The sequence below is a fragment of the Vanellus vanellus genome (assembly GCF_965231255.1).
Source record: "Vanellus vanellus genome assembly, chromosome: Z".
Taxonomy (NCBI): Eukaryota; Metazoa; Chordata; class Aves; order Charadriiformes; family Charadriidae; genus Vanellus; species Vanellus vanellus.
The window spans coordinates 82,548,500-82,567,759 of NC_138908.1; the positions used below are offsets into that span (position 1 = coordinate 82,548,500).

At 39.9% G+C, this 19,260-nt stretch overlaps 1 protein-coding gene across 1 annotated transcript in view; it reads left to right on the forward strand.

Moving 5' to 3' along the window:
* PIK3C3 (phosphatidylinositol 3-kinase catalytic subunit type 3) overlaps positions 1–14,733 on the forward strand; it is a 74,596-nt gene extending 59,863 nt beyond the window's left edge. The window contains exons 23-24 of the mRNA XM_082497616.1: positions 8,160–8,285; positions 13,933–14,733. Of these exons, the coding sequence (XP_082353742.1) occupies positions 8,160–8,285; positions 13,933–13,947 (141 nt within the window). The 3' untranslated portion in view covers positions 13,948–14,733. The remainder of the gene's footprint in view (positions 1–8,159; positions 8,286–13,932) is intronic.
* Positions 14,734–19,260: the final 4,527 nt, after the last annotated feature.

The window sequence follows — 19,260 nt, forward strand, 5'->3', positions numbered from 1 at the left end:
GTAGTAAAATTCCCTGTGCACTTTCCCTCTCCTCTGTCCTCCACAGGAGTCAGTCAATGGATAATTGGGAGTTGAGTTCACAACTTAGTGAAATGGAAAGGACTTTTAATTTGTTGCTTGACATGCCTTTTTAGACAGTGGATATCTGTCCCTTTTCACCTGACTGAAAATATAAGTATTTGTTAAAAATTAGAGCTAGGAAACGTTTCTGAGATTTTTTAATGCCAAGAGGAAATTTTCTTTTGCAGGAGAAAAATAATCAAGTTTTGCTTAGTTAGAGTCTGTTTGTTTCAGTATTTATATTTGCTTGCTGCTTTGGGGAGGTTTATTCTTTGTAAAAGTGTCACATTGACGTGGAGCTTATTTTGCCTAGGCTGACATTCATCTTTCTGTCCATTTGGGTAATGATGCTGCAGCTGCACACCCAGCTTTTCAGTTTCTAGGCTGTTGATTTTGCATGTATATTAATTCATTTCAAAATAAAAAAAAAAAAAAAAGGAGTAAACATCGCAACATGAACCAAGTGTGAGAACACTCCTGTGCTCCTGTTGTTTTGTATCATGCTGCCTATTTGATTTTAAGGTTTTGGCTAATACGATGAAATTCTGAGCTGGAACAATATCATCTTTGCGTACTGCAGCAGCTGAAACCCTTATTTTCATAGAAGTTCAATTTAGAGATGTTCAGTAGTGTCTTTACTGGCTTCTTTAAAAAAAAAAAAAAAAAAAAAAAAATTACTGAAGCCTAAACAGCCTTCTTTAGAAACTGCAGTTTGTTCAAATCAAACCCTTGAAAACAAAAGCTATTGTTGAAAGAGTATTTCAGATAAAATTGTTCATGCAAATAGAGCATCTCAGTAGTTTGTAGTGAGAGTTGTTTGGACTGCAAGCAACAGGGAAAGCAAGAAAGTCTTTTGCTGAAAAAGATTAAATGTGGTGAGTGTTCAACCAAAAATTTAATACCAGTTTCTGCTATATGAATGGTGGATGCTGACTGATGGTGACAATTATAAGGCAAAACAGTAAAAATAGTCATGAAAACCCCACTAAATATTCTTGTCTTCTTTTTTTGGCTATCAACTGTTTTTTATCTGAGGTTTTAGTAGTAGTCAGGATGTTTATATCCAATGCATATTATGACCAAAGGAAAAAGGACATTGAAGTTTCTCTTAAATTTAAGTAGCTGACTTTGCAATGAGCGATCCTATATTGGACTGATAAAATTATGTGGCTAGTAGTCATAGAAGACGCCAGCAGTGCTGCTTAATGTTGCTGGAAGAAGAAATATTAGAGCAGCCTCCAGTCTTCAGAATGGCTGACTTGCAATTAGTCTGAAAACTAAACAGGACTGAGAAAGGTTTCTTGTATGTACGTGTGATACATTACCTCAACATGCATTACGACCTTCTTCAGTAATTGTGAAAACCATAGCTACAAATGTTCATGAAGCATGGATTTGGATACTGCCCTGAAGTTTATAAAAGCTTCCTAAGAATTTCTAAAAAGTTTGTCTTAACCTTGAATAACTAATCCATTTTAGGTAATGTTTTAGCAGTGAGAAGATGCTTGGCTAGTAAAAAAGAAAAATTCCTGAGTTTTAATACAACGATAACCATGGCCTATACAGTAGGTCAAACTTGAGGACAAAAAAAACCCACAAAAAACAGTCCATACAAATCTATTATTTGGTGAGAGAGAAAGGGTGGTTAAGGAGCAAAAATGGTAAGTGAAAATCTTGCAATTTTGCAATGAAGTGCACTTACCTGCACTAACACTATTCCCAACTGGGTTTGTGTGTCATCTCTCAATCCTAAGCCTGTCACACTTCCCAAAATACAAAATACCAGAAAGGAGAAGAGAAAACTTGGAGACTGGTTCAGCTGAATAAAGACACAGGTCTGCTATTATACCATGCTTTTAACTGCAATTTTTAATATGATCATTAGGGTTTTCTTGAGTATTTTACTTCTTCTTCATTGCTATCCTGATTTTTATAGTGTGCACAGATCTGTGGGCCTGACTGGGAGTTTTCTCTTAAATCAGCTTCATACAACCTGTTTGATACTATTTTCAAAACGATAGTCTTTTTAGTTGTCCTTGAAGATGCTTCAAGCAAATATGGAGTGCGACTTTACCAGTAATTAACACTGCCCATTATTCTGATAGATGTTATGCTTTCCCTCTCATTAACTTTACCACTTTCCTTTTTTCTTGTGAAATGTCACATCAAATGTAAATATACGTAAAGTTTAGAGGTTTTGAAATTTCCTATCTTTAAAACAGGGGGTTTGGAGTTTGATTGTTTGTGGTGGGTTTTGTTTTGTTTTGTGGGATTTTTTTTTGTTGTTTTGTTTTGTTTTTTAACATGAAATAATTTAATTTCTACTGCAGTCTTATCTCTCATAATGTTCTGCTTCCCCATAACAACATTTGTGGTGTGGCACTTGCTTTACTTACCCCGGAACTTAAGGTGTGGGATTCTGGTTAGTGTTTGCTCTGATCAGGCTGTGTCATCACAGGATCCTGGGATTTTTACGGTAGATGGATGAAATGACCACTTGGTTCTGGGTTGAGCTGTTTTGTTTGGTTTTTGCAGGTAGAGGAAGTTCATTTTGGTTTTGACTGGGGTTTTAAAGGGTGTTTGTGTTTGGGGTTTGAGGTTTTTCTGGGGATTTTGATGGTCTTGTTTGGTTTTTTTTTCAGCAAAAGTGTAGTCAATACTGATGTCTGTTTTTGTTATTTCACCTCCCACCCTCGTGTATCTTAGCACCTTATTCCTTATGTTTAATCTAGAAAGCATAATAATGTCTGCAAACTGTGACCTGATTATAAATAAACTGTGTACATGCAATATTAGACCATAGTGAAAATAAGTTCATCTTTACATTAAAAAAGGAGGATCTTTTAGTTAATGCTTTAATCTGTAGTCTGTCTCTCCAGATACTGAGAAATTCATTGCATGAGGCAGCAATAATGGAATGTGTGAAGACCAGTAATATATATCAGTCACACAAACAAAAAAAAAACCACCACCGAAACCCCACTGTGTCTGTTATTGTGTTGGTTTTGCACACTATGCTGGAAGGTGAGGGAGCTACTATGTATCCAGTTCCTCCTCTTGTAGTGCTTTTCTCTTGAGTTTGTTCCAACTGTAGTTGATAAACCTGTAAATTTACATGGGATAATCATGATGCAAAGTAATGTTTCTTGGTGGGTTTACTGTAAAATATATATTTTTTTCCTTTTCTTGGCTTATTACCATGCTAAGTTGCCATCCTCTGTGTGATTATGCAGCACCCACCCCCCTAGATTTTCTTCTGAACTGTCCCTTGTGGTTAATGGCCTCTTCCCCTTTTAATTTTTATTTTCCTTGTTTTTTGAAAAAGAAAAGCACTGTCATGATAGTAGCTTTCTTACAGGACACTTCAGATTTAAATAAAGTATAACAAAATCTCTAGGCATGCAGATTCATAAAACTGTTCAATCCTGTTTTTTATGCTTTATTATTAAACTGTCCACTGTGCAGGGGGATAGGAAGTGGACAACTTGAAACCTTGAAGTTGCTTGTCAGCATCTTCATGGACTGTCTAATTCTTTATCCTACCTTTTCGTCCTTAAACATTCAAATTCTGCTGTTGAGACCTGATGTTAAAATCAGTGTGTGTCTACAATGTGGGATTTAAAACTTTTATTTCTGGAAACAAAACAAAAGTTTACTATATTTATCAAGTATGTTTCTTTTTTCTTTTGACAAATATTAATGACTAAACTAAAACAATTTAACTTAATTTAAATACAAAAGTGAGTTCTCTAAGTAAATAATTCAGATGGAATGTTTTTGATGCCTTCATGGTGGCTATTCTTAAGTGTGTAGAATGACATAATTGTGTAAGTCATCAGAACGTGACACACACACCCCTTCACTTTTTTTTTTTTTTTTACACCATGCAAAAATCTCTTCCTTAGTTGCACCTCCTCTATGAGAAACTATTGGCTTTTAGAAAACATGGTTTATTTGGAACTCAGAGATTTCAAATAGAAACTATTACTGGTTTTGTTAGAAGAACTGTAAATCAATGTATATTAATCTTGTTGCTGCTGTTGGAGCTGAAGAGGTAATTTGTCATCCTGCCGTGTTTCTTCTCGGCTAGATTGCAGCAGTCCATTTTAATTGCAGTGCTGAAAAACTTTCATGCAAAGATCTAGTACTTGGCAGCATTTGATCTGCTGTTAATGGCAAACTGATTTGAAGATCTAACTGGGGGGAAATTTCTTTCCACATGTATCAGTGTGCCAGTCAGTTCCTGGGGAAGGTGGGAAGAGGGTTTAAATAGTCATTAATTCCATAGAATGAAGCCACATCTTAACATCACTAGCTGCAAGTCTTTCTGCGAAGTTCTTCTATGAACAAATTAGAATATCACTGAAGTGCCTGATTAATAGAGTTGTGTAAAGAGTGTTACAGTGTTTTGGTGTGGTTTTTTTTGAAACTGCAGTTAGCAGTTTTGCTGAATTCTCATTACGTCACCTTTTCTGTGACGATGAAAATATATCTGATAGAAGTCTGTTTTCTAAATTGGGGGTATTTAAGCTTGTGTATAATTGGGAGCATGTGAATAGTCCGTTAAATTCAGTTGAATTCTACTGTGTGTTTCATTGGCTGTCCAACTTCTAATATGTCTGTAGAAGATAATAAACTTCCTTCTCATCATGATTATTATGAAGATAAAAGTTCTGTGATATTAGCCTGAATATCTTCTACATCTCTCCCTGGTACTTGCTTCCTTGAGAGTTTGGACTTTTTTAGCTTAAACTATTCTTCATACTGATCAAATTTCTTTTTGATGGGAAGTTGAGGGAAATCTCGATTTATGCTTACTTCAAACGTATCAGCAGCAGAGTTCTAACGTATTTTTAGTGAAGCAACATCATCTTTCCATGCTTGTGAAGTTGACTCATGCTTTTTATTGTAGTGCTGAAGGGTACCATTCTGGAATACATTGCCTTTGAAAAGAATGCAGAGCAATACTAAAGTAAATCTCAGAATATTTTGCTGTCATTAAAAGGGTGGTTGCTTATGCAATATCCTTGGTGATAAAAATGAATATAAAATAGGATGAGAAGGTAGTATCATCTCACAAATACAACCTTATTAAGAACCTTGTTGAAATAATTTGGCTTGCATTTCTGTCAATGCTTAAAAAAAGTGAATGCATGGAAGATGTTCAGGAAAGACTTGATTCTGTCTTACAGTCAGTCTTCTCAGTCATATACAGGAGAAGGTTAAGAAGCAACTTAACTAATTTGATATTTACCTACACAACAGAGATATTTGATGGACAGTTCTTTAACATAAAAAGTTGTAATGAGTTCAACTATTTGAGATGGAAGTCGGACAAATTCAGGTAGGAAATAAGTCACAATTGTTAAATAGGGCAATTAATCATTGAAACAATTTACATAGAATGTGAAGCATTCTGTCTCAGCATAAAGACTCTATAAAAGAGATTCTTACAGATAAACTGGAATTTACATACTTGATGCAAATATTGTTTGATACAGTTTTACCTAGCTTATTATGCAAGAGACTCAAGTAGATGGATGTGATGAGCTCTCCACAAGAGCTCATATTACTTGAAATTTGTCTTTATGAGAATAAAGCATGTGGTTAGATGGCAGCAATTAATTTTCTGCAAGTAGTGTGAATTTGCTGGGCAGTTTTTGTACTGTGATCAGCACTACTTTGCAAAGTGGCTAGTAGTTTTAAATTTTGGGCGTAGGATTGATTAGAGAACACTGGGATCTTAGACTCCTTAATTCCAAGAGATCATGGACTCCCTTGGAGGTCTTAAACAGCAGAAATGGCATTCCAAATTAAGCACCCAAAGTTAGTATTGTTATCCAAAAAATGTGCTGTTACTTTTTTCTTTCAGAATAAATCTGAACACTTGCCCTTTCCTACTTACTTCTACTTTGTAGACGACAGTACGTTAGGTGGGAGTGCCAACCTGCTTAAGGGTAGGATGACCCTGCAGAGGTATCTGGACAGGCTGGATCGAGGGCAAAGGCCACTTGTATGAGGTTCAACAAGGCCAAGTGCCAGGCCCTGCACTTAGGTCACAACAACCCCATGCAGCACTAGAGGCTTGGGGAAGAGTGGCTGGAAAGCTGCCCAGCAGAAAAGGTCCTAGGGGTGTTGGTGGACAGCTGGCTGAATATGAGCCAGCAGTGTGCCCAGGTGGCCAAGAAGGCCAACAGCATCCTGGCCTGTATCAGGAATTGTGTGGTGAACGGGACTAGGGAAGTGATCATTCCCCTGTACTCAGCACTGGTGAGGCCCCACCTCGAGTACTGTGTTCAGTTTTGGGCCTTTCACTACTCAAGTCAGCACTGGAGGTAGGTAGAACCCAGCCCTTGATGTTCCCAGCTTTCCACATCCTCCATGGATCAGTTTTGGGTCCCTCACTGCCAGAAAAACGTAGACGTGTTGGAGACTGTCCAGAGAAAGGCAATGAAGCTGGTGAGGGGTCTGGAGCACAGGTCTGATGAGGAGCGGCTGAGGGAAGTGGGGTTGTTCAGCCTGGAGAAAAGGAGGCTGAGGGAAGACCTTATCACTCTCTACAGCTCCCTGAAAGGAGGGTGTCGCGAGGTGGGGGTCGGTCTCTTTCCCCAAGGAACGAGCGATAGGACAAAAGGAAATGGCCTCAAGCTGCACCAGGGGAGGTTTAGATTGGATATTAGGGAAAATTTCTTCACTGAAAGGGTTGTCAGGTATTGGAAGAGGCTGCCCAGGGAGGGGGGTGGAGTCGCCATCCCTGGATGTATTTAAAAGACATGTAGATGTATGCTGAGGGACATGGTTTAGTGGTGGTTTTGGCGGTGTTAGGTTGATGGTTGAACTTGATGATCTTAAAGGTCCCTTCCAACCTGGACAATTCCATGATTCTGTATGCAGACCTTTCTGCACAGGCAGCACTTCAGAAAACTTAGAACATGATGTTTTGATATCTTTAGTGCTTCTTCAGATCCATGTGTCAGATTATTTGAACTCACCCAAAAGGCTTGCTTATGCATCCGCCTCTCATAAATGTTGTGACCGATAAGGCATGTCTGCAAAACTTGGCTCCTGTAAAGCAAAATCTTCTTTTTTTTTTTTTCTTTTTTTTTTTTCCTCCTGAAGATCTGTTTATGCTCTTGCCAGTTTGATGTACAGAGGTTTGTGAGTATTACCAAAGGAATGTCTGTGGGAACAGTGCTTGTGAGATGTTGACATCTGGAGCAGTCCTGAACAATTGCCATGGAATTAGTTGGAATTTACAGAAAGGCATCCACTTCACCTTTGTAAATATTCATGGGTCAAGGCTTTGCCAAGACAAAAATAGGAAAGTATAGATGTTGTTGCTATATTCTTAATTATGGTGCTTTCAGCATTTAATTCATATACAAATTTCAGGTACTAAGCGAAGTGCGTTATTGATACAGAAGTTAAAATATGTTGCTGTTAAAATTAAAAACAGTGTAAGGGGTAGCAGTGTCTCCAACCGACTGTTCACGGATGGTAGATATAATCAAAGTTCATTAAATTCTCAGCTGCCATAAAAAGGTCAGTTTTAATAGGGTTGGTTTGCTACCCCTTTCCTCTCATTCTGTATTCATTACTTAATTGCCTTACAGTATCTGAAAGACAATGTTATCTGAAAATAAGGAAGTATTGCATACTTTCAGAAATTATTAGGATCATCCAGACTCTTACAACTTTGTATTTAATATGCAAAGTTGTGTGCTTTTTTTTCCTCAAGTGGCATTTCTTTCTTGTTTAGTGAATATTGACTATTTTCTCTTTCTCTCATAGCATTTTAGTTCTGTCTCTTATGTCTTTTCACTTTCTGGCTTCAATCTTTGAAATTACTAGTTGGGGGGGTGAGTTGTAAGGGTCTGTTTCTAGCTTATTTGAATACTCTTTTTTACGAATCAGTTTAAAATAGGCATTTTACATAATGTTGCAAATTTCCAGTAATCTGCTGTAACTTAAAAGAGAGATTCTCTACTAAACTTCCACAACTGAAATCGTTAAGTCTGCTACTGTATACTTCACGTAGAATAGTGTATGTTTTAACTGTTGAATTGAATTAATTTTTGTCATCTCTGCCCCCATTCCAGGTGCAGGATAAGTTTCGTTTGGACCTGTCCGACGAAGAAGCTGTACATTATATGCAGAGTCTAATTGATGAAAGTGTCCATGCCCTCTTTGCAGCTGTGGTGGAGCAGATACACAAGTTTGCACAGGTGAGATATTTTCTCGGTGGTGTCAGTGAAAACTGTTTGAGAGGTTGCAAGTGGTAAGTTCAAGACTTAACTTCAGTGTTTATGATGTTTTAGTTTGTTTTCCAACTTGCGTTCTTGCTGCCATGACTTGACAGCAAACTTTTAGTGGTTCTAAAGAATTCTTTAAAGCACCTTAACAGGTATGCTAACTGCAATATAACTGGTTGTATTATTAAGGGTAAGAACTTCAAATTGGAAAGCTGGAGTTCTGAGGGAAGGATCCAGAACTTCCTTAGCTTTCATTCCAGAAGTAAATGAGTGAAGGTGAACTTCCTTTCTTTGGCTTCCTTAACTGGGCATTCTAGCTAGTTATTTTGATCATTAATAGGCACAGCAGCTTGCACAGAAGGGGCCAGGAGCTCTGCTCATAACAGTATTCACATCCTCTGCAGTGTTGATGCTGTACCACAGAACACGGTCCTCTGCAGCTATATGAGCAGCTGTCCCCTATGTCAGAGACCTCAACACAGATGGAGATCCTAAGGGATAATGCAGTTTTCCAGATTTGGGGCTGTAGGGGGTGGCTAAGATCTCTTGCTGGGGCAGTAGAAATTTGGCTCCTTGCTTGCAGGAGTTGTGCAGTGTTGGAATGTCTACATCACCAAGTAAAGGACCTATGGGAGGAGGTCAGCAAACTGCACAGTACCAGAGCTGACAAGAAAGGGATTGACCAGGTCTTCCTGAAGACCTTGGAGATAGGAAGCCTGAACCTCCAGCTGCACTGAAAGAGAAGCAAGAATATGTTGTGCTCATCAAGTTAGGATATGGAGACTCCCAGGATGGTAACAGCTGGAACCGTGGGATTTCTGGTATTAGGAGGGATGGCTTCTGCTCTACCTGCAGGTCTGCACCTGTGAAATAGATTCAAGGTGATTGGGAGTAGGCAGCATGGATTTACAAAAGGGAAATCATGCCTGACCAGCCTGATAGGTGCTTAATGTAAAATGGCAAGCTCAGTGAACTGGGTGAAAGTTGTAGGTATTCTTTCTCTTCTCTTTTGCAAGGCTTTGACACTGTCTTCCATAATATCCTTGTAAAGAAACTGGAGCAATATAGACTGGAGAAATGGACACTGATGCAGACTGGGAACTGGCCTATGTGCTGGGATTAGAAGGTTGTGATCAGTGGCACAAACTTCATCTGGAGGCCAGTCACTAGTGGTATACTCCGAGGGCTGATACTGAGGCCAAAATTGTTGAGCATCTTCATTAATGACCTGGATGATGGGATGAAGTGCACCCTCAGCAAGTTTGCAGACAATACAAAATGGGAGCAGCTGATACACCAGAAGTGTCAGCTGCCATCCCCAGGGACCTTAACAGGCTGGAGAGATGACCACATAGGAACCTTGTTGGGTTCACCAAAAGGAAGTATCCAAGCGTATGTGGTGTGGACTAACCCTTTGTACAAGCACAGGCAAGGAGGGCAGTTGATAAGGTGGGAAGCAGCTTTTCAGAGAAAGCTGTGAAAGTTTTGGTAGACAACTTGCGCATGATGTGGACCACTAGTACTGGTCAACAGCTCAATGTCTGGATTGAGATTAGTGATGAGTCATGTCTCTCAGGGGTCAGTACTGGGACCAGTACTGTTCAATACCTACATCAATGACACAGTCAGATCGAGTGCACCCTCACTAGGTTTGCAGACAACACCAAGCTGAGTGGTGCGGTTGACATGCTTGAGGGACGGGATGCCATCCAGAGGAACCTGGACAAGCTTGAGAAGTGGGCACCTGTGAACCTCATGAAGTTCAACAAGGCCAAGTGCAAGGTCCTGCATGTGGGTTGGGGCAGCCCCCAGTATCAATACAGGCTGGGGGATGAAGGGATTGAGAGCAGCCCTGCCAAGAAGAATGTGGGGGTACTGGTGGATGAAAAACTGGACAAGAGCTGACAATGTGCACCCACGACCCAGAAGGACAGCTGTGTCCTGGGCTGCATCAAAAGAAGCATGGCCAACAGGTCGAGGGAAATGATTCTGCTCCTCTGCTCTTCTCTGGTGAGACCCCACCTGCAGTGCTGCCAGCAGCTCTGGAGCCTTCAGCACAGGAAAGACATGGACCTGTTGCAGCAGGTCCAGAGGAGGGCAACAAAAATGATCAGAGGGCTGAAGCACCTCTGTTATGAGGACAGACTGAGAGAGTGGGCTTGTGAAACACTGACACAGGCTGCCCAGAGAGGTGGGAGATGCCCCATCCCTGGTAACATTCAAGGTCTGGTTGGATGGGGCTTTAAGCAACCTGATCTAGTTGAAGATGCCCCTACTCATTGCAGGGGGGGGTGGACCAGATGACCTTTAAAGGTCCCTTCCAGCCCAAACTATTGTATGATTCTATGCAGCAATATGATCTTGTGGCAAAGAAGGGCCACCAGCTTCCATGACCACATTAGCCAGAGTGTTGCTGGCAGGTGGAGGGAGGTGATCCTTCCCCTCTGCCCAGTGCTACGTGAGATGCATCTGGAATGCTTTGGCACTTTTGGGCTCCCCAGTACAGGAGAGACATGAACATGCCAGCGTGAGTCCAGCAAAGGGCAATGGAGATGATGAAGTGCTTGGAGCATCTGTCATACAATGAGAGGCTGAGAGAGCTGAGAGTGCTCAGCCTGGAGAAGAGGATGCTCAGGGGGATCTTGCCATTGTGTATGAACGCCTGATGGAAGGGAATAAAGAAGATGGAGTCAGGCACTTTTCAGTGGTGCCCAGTGACAGGACAAGAGACAACGGGCGCAAACTGAAAGACAAGAAAGTTCATCTAAACATAAAGAATTTTTACTGTGAGAGTAATCAAACACTGAGACTTGTTTCCCAGAGAGGTAGCGGAGTCTCTATCTCTGAAGATACTTTAAAATCCAACAGCACAATGTCCTGAGCAACGTGTCATGTTTGACCCTGCTTGAGCAGGGGGCTTGGACTTAATGAGAGGTCCCATACACTCTCACATGTTCTCTTGATTCTTGCTAATGCTCTGGGGTGTCAATAAATTATCTCCACTATTTTTATTATTAAAATTTACGCTTGCTCTAGTGTGGAGAATGAAGTGTTTAAGCATGTGTATGTGTGCTGTGTTACAAGACACAGTAAGCCAATAAAATGTTTAATTATCATATTGACTAAAACTGTCTTCACAAAAGCATTTCTTCTTTGAATTTACATTGTTTTTTCCTTAAAGCCATCCGTATGTAGACCTTTCTTTTAATCACAGACTGACAGTCACTTTTTTAAAGACGTGTCTTTTTTACTTCATTGGCTTTAGGTGACTGCCAGACTCTCCCAGATAATTGTTACTGCATTTGTGAAGCTGTATTAGTAAGGCAGAGTTTACAGGTTTGATTTAGGTGACCTTTTCTTTTTCCATTCAGACTTGTTCTTGCTTGACCTTTCTTCAGTGCTTACAAATGCTTTTAAAATCACAGGGCAGATTTGTTCAGAATATTTAAAAATACCCGAGAATTTGAACCCAGGCTTCTAGCTCCCAGGAGTGGTGTTCTAAACAAAGGCTGATGTATACAGCAGCTGGCAAGAATTGTGTCTTCCATTTATATTTTGGAAGTTAAAAAACAAGCCCACATTGTGTACATATTGCACTTTGGATACCAAATTAGCAGATGTGACAGCCACTAATGCACACCTGATCCAGTTGTTTCATTTGGGGTTTTTACCTCTCCAGCTGACTGATGCTGGGTTCCAGCATGGAGACTTATGGGCTCTTTTTCGTGAGGCCCTGAACTCTTCTCATGTACTGCTGCAGAGTTTGCTATCTGTGTGCTTTTAGCTTTCCTTTTTACTGTGGGGATCAGGTGTCTGAAATAAAGACAATAGTGTGTTGCTTTTAGTGCTGAATGGCTCCATGTGATATCGGATTCTTCTGCTAGTTTTGGAGTTCAGATTATTGCCTCCATTCATGTTCTGCAAGTAATTACACTTGCAGGCTTCCCCCTGCAAGAACACTGCATGCTTGTAAGTGTGCGAAGGGTACAAAAAGAATAGTCACAAATTAATCAGCAGTTGACAAGTCTTAAGAATCTAAGGTCCATTTATATATATTTTTCTAAAACTTATAAAAAAATCTATCAAAATTAAATGTAATTAATGTCTATTCTCTTTGTATTGCAAGTGAGGTAGGACACTTTTTAGTGATATTTAGTACTTCATTAGTCAAAATCATTATCTTTTTTGTCTGAGGCAGTCTTAAGAATTTGCTGCTGGAGTCTTCACAGAGTCTGTAAATCGTTGAACAAATGAACAATTAATGCGTCATTGAATTTGCTGTAAAGGGGTCATATTACACAATGGCCAACTGAAGCTTTCAATTTGTTCATGTATAATGCTGCATTGCCTTGCAAGTGGCCTCATTCTTAATAGTAATATAAGTAGTCTAAAAAAAACCCAATAACAAACAAAAAAAAACCCCACACTACACAGGTGTCATGACACATGCTTAAACAGCAGATTTTGGCCTAATGCCACATGATTTTTCATTTGAAATGCTCTTCAGCATGGTTTTTGTTTAGTGATAGATACTTATTTTCTTACTGCCTCCAAAATAAGCCTACAAGGAATCTGTGCTGTCTACTGCAGCAGTTAAGAGTTTTTAATAAGGTTGGTGATTATAGAAACTGTTGTGTATCAGCATTCTATATGTCACTCTCTAGTAAGTAAAGCTCTGGGATAAAGCGATCTAGATATTTTGGCATCGTCTTAGTATTGTTCTTTTGTAACAGTATTGTAAATTGAGTTCAGTTTAAAGCTGTGTTATAAGGCCTTTAGTTTCTAATGCATCTCTAATCTATTATCAGATATTTTACAGACCTTTTTATGTAGTACTTGTCTCCTTCTTAATGGTTATCAAAAAACTGTTGTCTCAAAAGTAAATAAATTTAACATTTAGAATAAGTTAATGGTGTTCCACAATAGTGCTCAAGAGGATAAAAAGTGCATACTAATTTTAGTTAATACTAATGAAGACTGGATAGCCATTTCTCCCTGGAGAGTCATTTTCATTTTAGCAGCATTATTTATTTCTGCAGAGGAAAGAAGCAGTCTTCAGTTGAGATGACTAATTTCACATTTTATTTCCCTTGTAAATTTATAAGTCAAGTCAGTTGCATTCAGGGCTTCTGTTAAGCACTGATTAAAAAAGTGAAAGCTTGGGGGATGAGGAGTGTCCCACCTAAAATGTAGCTGTAGAATTTGGGGATGTACTAATGATTGGCTGCTCTCTGTTGAGAAACAAACACAAATTAAGCTGTAAATGTTGAGTAGCTTTAGGATACCTCAAGCTGTGGTCCTGGTCCTGCTGCATCCCAGAATGCAGCTGTGGTTCCTTTCCCTCAGGACAAAGCTTCTGTTTTCCTCCTATTGGATGCCAAAATAAAATAGGGAACATCTACCAGCAGGATTGTGTAGACTGGATGAAACCATTTGTCAAGGGGCAAATAGAGTTGCTTTCCAAGCTGTTTGTTTTCCTGAAGGGTTGTGAAAATTGCCTGCGTTTAGGCATTTCACCATGCTTTTAAACACAGGGTTCAATTTACGCATAACTTCTGTTCTTTGAGAGTGAACCGAGTTGAATAAATGCTGTGCTATGTGTTTTTTTGTTTTCTTTTAGTATTGGAGAAAATAAGCCTTTTGCCTACCTGTGGTGGAAACAAGGAATGCTCAAGAAAAAGACTCTCAAGCCCTTGTGGACTTCACCAGACAGTTTTGGAAGGTGAAAGCTGCTGATTTGGTAGCACGGAGAATTGAGAACTCAGGAGGTGGAGAAGCTTTTTGAGTGTCCATTCTATGAAGGTTTGAAAACAACCTTTTTCCTTTTTTTTTTTAAGGAAAACGGTTGTTTATACCATCCTTCAGGCTCAGATACTATGGCATTTTTTTCTAGTGAAAACATTTGAGCCTCAAAGGTTGAAGTAAGCAACTTCCTCCTAAGCCAAAGATAACTGGAAGGGGCTGGATTTGATGGTAAATTCTTGTACCTGTTAATATATTTTCTTATTTAAAACAGAAATCATTGCTGTATTGAACATGGGTATGTACAGAGTTACAGCAGTGAGGCTACAGTTCCTCCATGCAGAAAACAACACAAAACCCACAAAACTGTGGCAATCTCCCCTCTTCCCTTCCCAGCAACTTTGTTCCTTGAGTAAGTTTTAAATGTAATATGTATGATCCTTTATTCCCACCTTTGGCAATGTTACCGTTTAGAAAGGACAATCATTTCCTCCCTGCTTACAAAAATGTTCTGAAGTGCTTCTAAGTTAGCCAGCTGTAGGCAGCAAATTAAATCATCACTAACAGGCTCAGCAACCAGAATGCACAGTGAGCGGTTCAGTATTTCACACTTTAACTCTGAATGTTTTCTGTACAGGGATTATATATTCTTGACTCTAATAAACTCTTTGTTGTTGCAGTCTTGAGGTGTTCTGTTTTGTCTTTTTAATCTTACCTGCTGAGATACGGCATGCTAGAGGATTATGTTCATAACGCTTGGCTTTTTGCAAGAATTTTCACTCTTCAGTTTGCTTAATGCAGGAATAAGGCCACTCATAAAATGACTTTTGTGCCACATGTTGAGTTCATAATGAATCTGTTTTGAATGATCAACAATGTAATTAGCTCTTCATAAATGTGTGGATCTCTTCAAAGGGTGCTCTGATACTCCTGTATTTTTTTTGATAATAATTTAAGTCAGGAAGAAATCCCTCCCAATTACAAAGGTGAGAAGGACTGGTTTGAATCTGAATCTGATATTTGTGTGTCAGTCTTGCTTTGTGCTTCTTTTGCTAGCAAACAGCAGAATAGTGTTGATAGAGGAAAATCTACTAGGGTTGTGTTGGGTCCTTAGTTATTTCAGCATATTACCTGAATTTGCTAGTTAAACACAACATTGGTTCAGCCCCTGTCTTCCCCTATATGTGAGACTTAGAGGAACTATATTGCCCTAGTTACTTAGTGCTTGTGTTAGCTGGCAAAACACAACATCACAGAGGAGCCACAGCAATACCTCATATCTTTAGTTGACTCTTCTTTGGAGAAGTATTAATTATCATTTTCTTGTGGGTTTTTTTTGGTTTTGCTTCACCTGGCAGAAGCACGTATTTCTCTACTGCCTCCATTTCCCATGAGCTCATTATACATACAGTACTTTGTGGTATCTTCCAAGGATATACTTGAGAGCATGGATTTTTCCAAAATTCAGAGAAAATGCTACAAAAAAATTGTCTTTTTTAATTTGTTTGAAGGGGCATCCTATGTACTCGCACAGGTTGTTGAGTTGTATGATGTAGCCACACTTCATTTGGCTGAGTTCTTAACTCCTGATCCCCAGCCCTTTCCTTCCACTGTACATATTCTAGGATTTTTACACCAGGATTTTTCTTTTGAAGAAAACTCGCTCTTCCCCTTGCCCAAGGCTAGTTGTGAAGAATATGGGCATGAGCCGCTCTGCACCAGTTGACCAGACAGGCCAAGGATGACGCCTTGTTAAAACCCAAAAGACATCGTCAGCCTGGTCTTACAGCACACGTCACTTTTTATAAAGTGTTTTATAAACACATTATGAATGAATGCATGGTTGTTCACTATGTCTTGTGGTTTAAAATGAATATATGAATATAATAACCTGTTCATATGCTGTACTATGCAATTTTAGCCTATTTTTTTAGCCAGTTTTGGGCTCCCCAGTTCAAGAGGGACAGGGAACTGCTGGAGCGAGTCCAGCGAAGAGCAACTAAGATGATTAAGGGATTGGAGCATCTGCCTTATGAGGAAAGGCTGAGAGAGCTGGGACTCTTTAGCCTGGAGAAGAGAAGGCTGAGGGGAGACCTTATTATGGCATACAAGTATCTAAAGGGTGGGTTGAAGGAGGATGGAGCCAGGCTCTTTTCATTGGTTCCAAGTGACAGGACGAGGGGCAATGGGCACAAGTTAGAACACAGGAAGTTCCGTTCAAATACACGGAAACAGTTCTTTACGGTTCGGGTGCCAGAGCACTGGCACAGGCTGCCCAGGGAGGTTGTGGAGTCCCCTTCCCTGGAGATTTTCAAGACCCGCCTGGATGCAGTCCTGAGTAATGTGCTCTAGGCAATCCTGCTTTAGCAGGAGAGTTGGACTAGATGATCTCTAGAGGTCCCTTCCAACTCTGATAATTCTGTGATTCTGTGAAAATATACATGAAGTCAGTTATGAATGTTAGCATGTGAACCCAAGTGGGATCTGAGTGTGATATGTAAGGCTTAGGAAGACCCTGACTTCACTGTAAATCACTGACCACTTTATAAATGGAGAACCTCAGGCACAGAAATGGAAAAGCTTGCCTGAGTCAATGGAACGTAATCCAACTTGTGTGTTCATCTGTGTTTCTGCTTGTTGAGTTTTTTCAGTGTATTTTCTAAAGAATTTTGTAGTGTACATATCAGCTGAGTGCTGACAAACTGTCTGGAAATAACTGATCCAACTAGTGACTTTTTTGGGGCTGGGATTTATGGGTGTTCCCAGCACCCGTAAACCCTTACAGCATGAAGAACAGGGCAGCATTGGGACTGCTACAACGTAGTAGAAGTAAGTAAATTGATGACTTTAAGCCTTGTGTTCTGAATACCAAAGTATTGTTTAAAAATATTCTTAGAAGTCCCCACATCAATAGATATTTTTTTTTTTAATCCTCATGTACAAAATTCTGACTTTATTTTGTAAAATCTGATGCCTCTTAGCACTTTGTACAGCATCAGTAAGTAAAAGTAAAAAAAAAAAAAAAAAAAACAAAAAACCAACAACTCCAAAACTTGGGGGAATAAGCTATTTACTTTTTTTAAATTCAGGCTTTTCTTTTTTGGTGTGTTAGTGTAAAGCTTTGACTTACTGGAGTACAAATGTTTAATGGATTATCTATCATGGTTCGATATATCTATGTAATCCAGTACTGAGTGTATTACGTGCCTGTCTCTAACAACTTCTGAATCCCCTGAATAACTACTGCCAGTTTTGTCTTGAGGAGTACAGCTCTTAAATGTGAAATCCTTATGTTTCCCAGAGTAGAGCCCCAGCCAGAGGAAGGTCCCCAGGGAACGTCAGGCAGCAGTTTCACCCCGCACATGTATTTGTAGGTATGTGTATGCAGTGCTGCATATATGCACTAAATTCTGCACAGATTGAGAACTCCATCACGTGTATCAAAGCACAATGCAGTGGTTGGTAGGAAACCAGGCTGTACCAGTTGTGTCTCAAAGTAACTTGTCAAAAGTCATCCTGTTAAGTCTCTCCAGGAAACATTGCAGAGAAAAAGAAACAGAACAGTCAAAAAATAACTTTGCCATGGGCTTGTTTTACCTAGCATTGTTATTTTGTATAACTAGAGATAAAAAGTACTATAACGCCATCTTGCTGGGTGCTTTATTTGCCCTTTGTCATCCAGCTTGGTTTCATCCTAATTTTATTCTGGAGTCTCTGGTGGTCTTTCTGTTGGGATTGGAAGTGAGGGAAGCAAAAGAAATTGTTCCATCAATTGTTTGGTTGTTTTTGTTTGGTGTTTTTTTTTTTTTTTCCCTACCTATACACTGTCTTTGGTTGTTTTCAACTGCCAGTGCTTGAGGAGCAGAAGGTGGCACAGTTGTCTTTTTTGTTTCTTTGGTTTTGTTTTGGGTTTTTTTTTGGGGGGAAGAATCAATAATTGCCAAAGTAGTATTTTTTTTGGGGGGGGGGGTGGAGTAGGGGAGTGGGAAGGAGAACAATGGGCTCTTTGCTTTAATATAAAAGTCATATATTCTTTTGGCAAGAAATGTAGGGACATTGTTACAGACAGTTACCTGGCTTTGTTCTTCTTGTGTGGAATCTAAAATAAAAAAAAAAGTGATTTTGCAAGGCTTTGGGGGGAATAATGGCTTTGGAAAAAGGAAGAAAGAACAGAGAATGGGAATCTTAACGCCTCCTGGTGGAGTGGGGTAGCAGCAAAGAGAGGTGGTTCGGCTAAATGGCCCTCCTTGTGTAGTCAGCGAAGGTTTTACTCACAAGACCCGGTGTCGTCAGTGGATGGTAAAATACCATGGTTGTTATGAAGTCTCTGAAGCACATACATTTAAGGAGTCTTAAGGGAGTCGTTGAAAACAGATTGCAGGTGGATTGTGTTAGGATAGATTTTTGTAACCTCTGCAGCAGATGTGATGATTCTTTGTGATAGTGAAGCTCCTTGAACTGCAGTGTCGGTGTCCTCATGTCCTTCCAGGCATCCCTGACTTAGAAGGGACTCTGCTGGTTGGGGAAGAAATTTCACTTTGGAAGAAAAATACCTAACCCCAGTTGCTGCTGCAATATCGAGCAGTGACGGGGTTCACCTGCGTGGGTTCAGACATCGAACGGCAGGGACATTGCTGCCTCAACAGGAAGAATTCATAGCTCTTCTACACACAGGCGCTAGTCGATTAAGCTGTGTGTGGAATGGTCTGTTCCAAAGTGGATTAAGCTATGCCACAGGGAGGTACTTAAATTCTGAATAAAACCTCTCCACAATTCGATGTTTTGCAAAATTTAACAGAGCCACTTTGAACGCCTTCCCTTGGCAGAAGTGTGTTTGTACTGATTTTTTCCCCGTCCCCCTCATCAATGGTGAGGGATCAGAAGATGGCGATTTTCTGGACTTGCTCTGAGGAGGGTGTTCAGTTCATAAACGACAGTGCGTGGGGAGGAGAGCGATGTGAGGGGAGCGCTGAGCCAATGTGGGGACACATTCCGCAGTGTTGAACAAACTGCTTCGTCTGTCCTTGATCTCTAAAGTGGGATGACTTTTTGCACAGTCCTTTCTTCAGTGTGTCTTCTTTCACTGGGAATCAGATCGTGAAGTTAATTGTAACCAAAGGCTTCTCTCTCCCATGTCTATTTAGTGTAACATCTCTCGCTGATGAGAGACTGAAGAACGCATATTGAGAAACAAAATTGGCTGCTT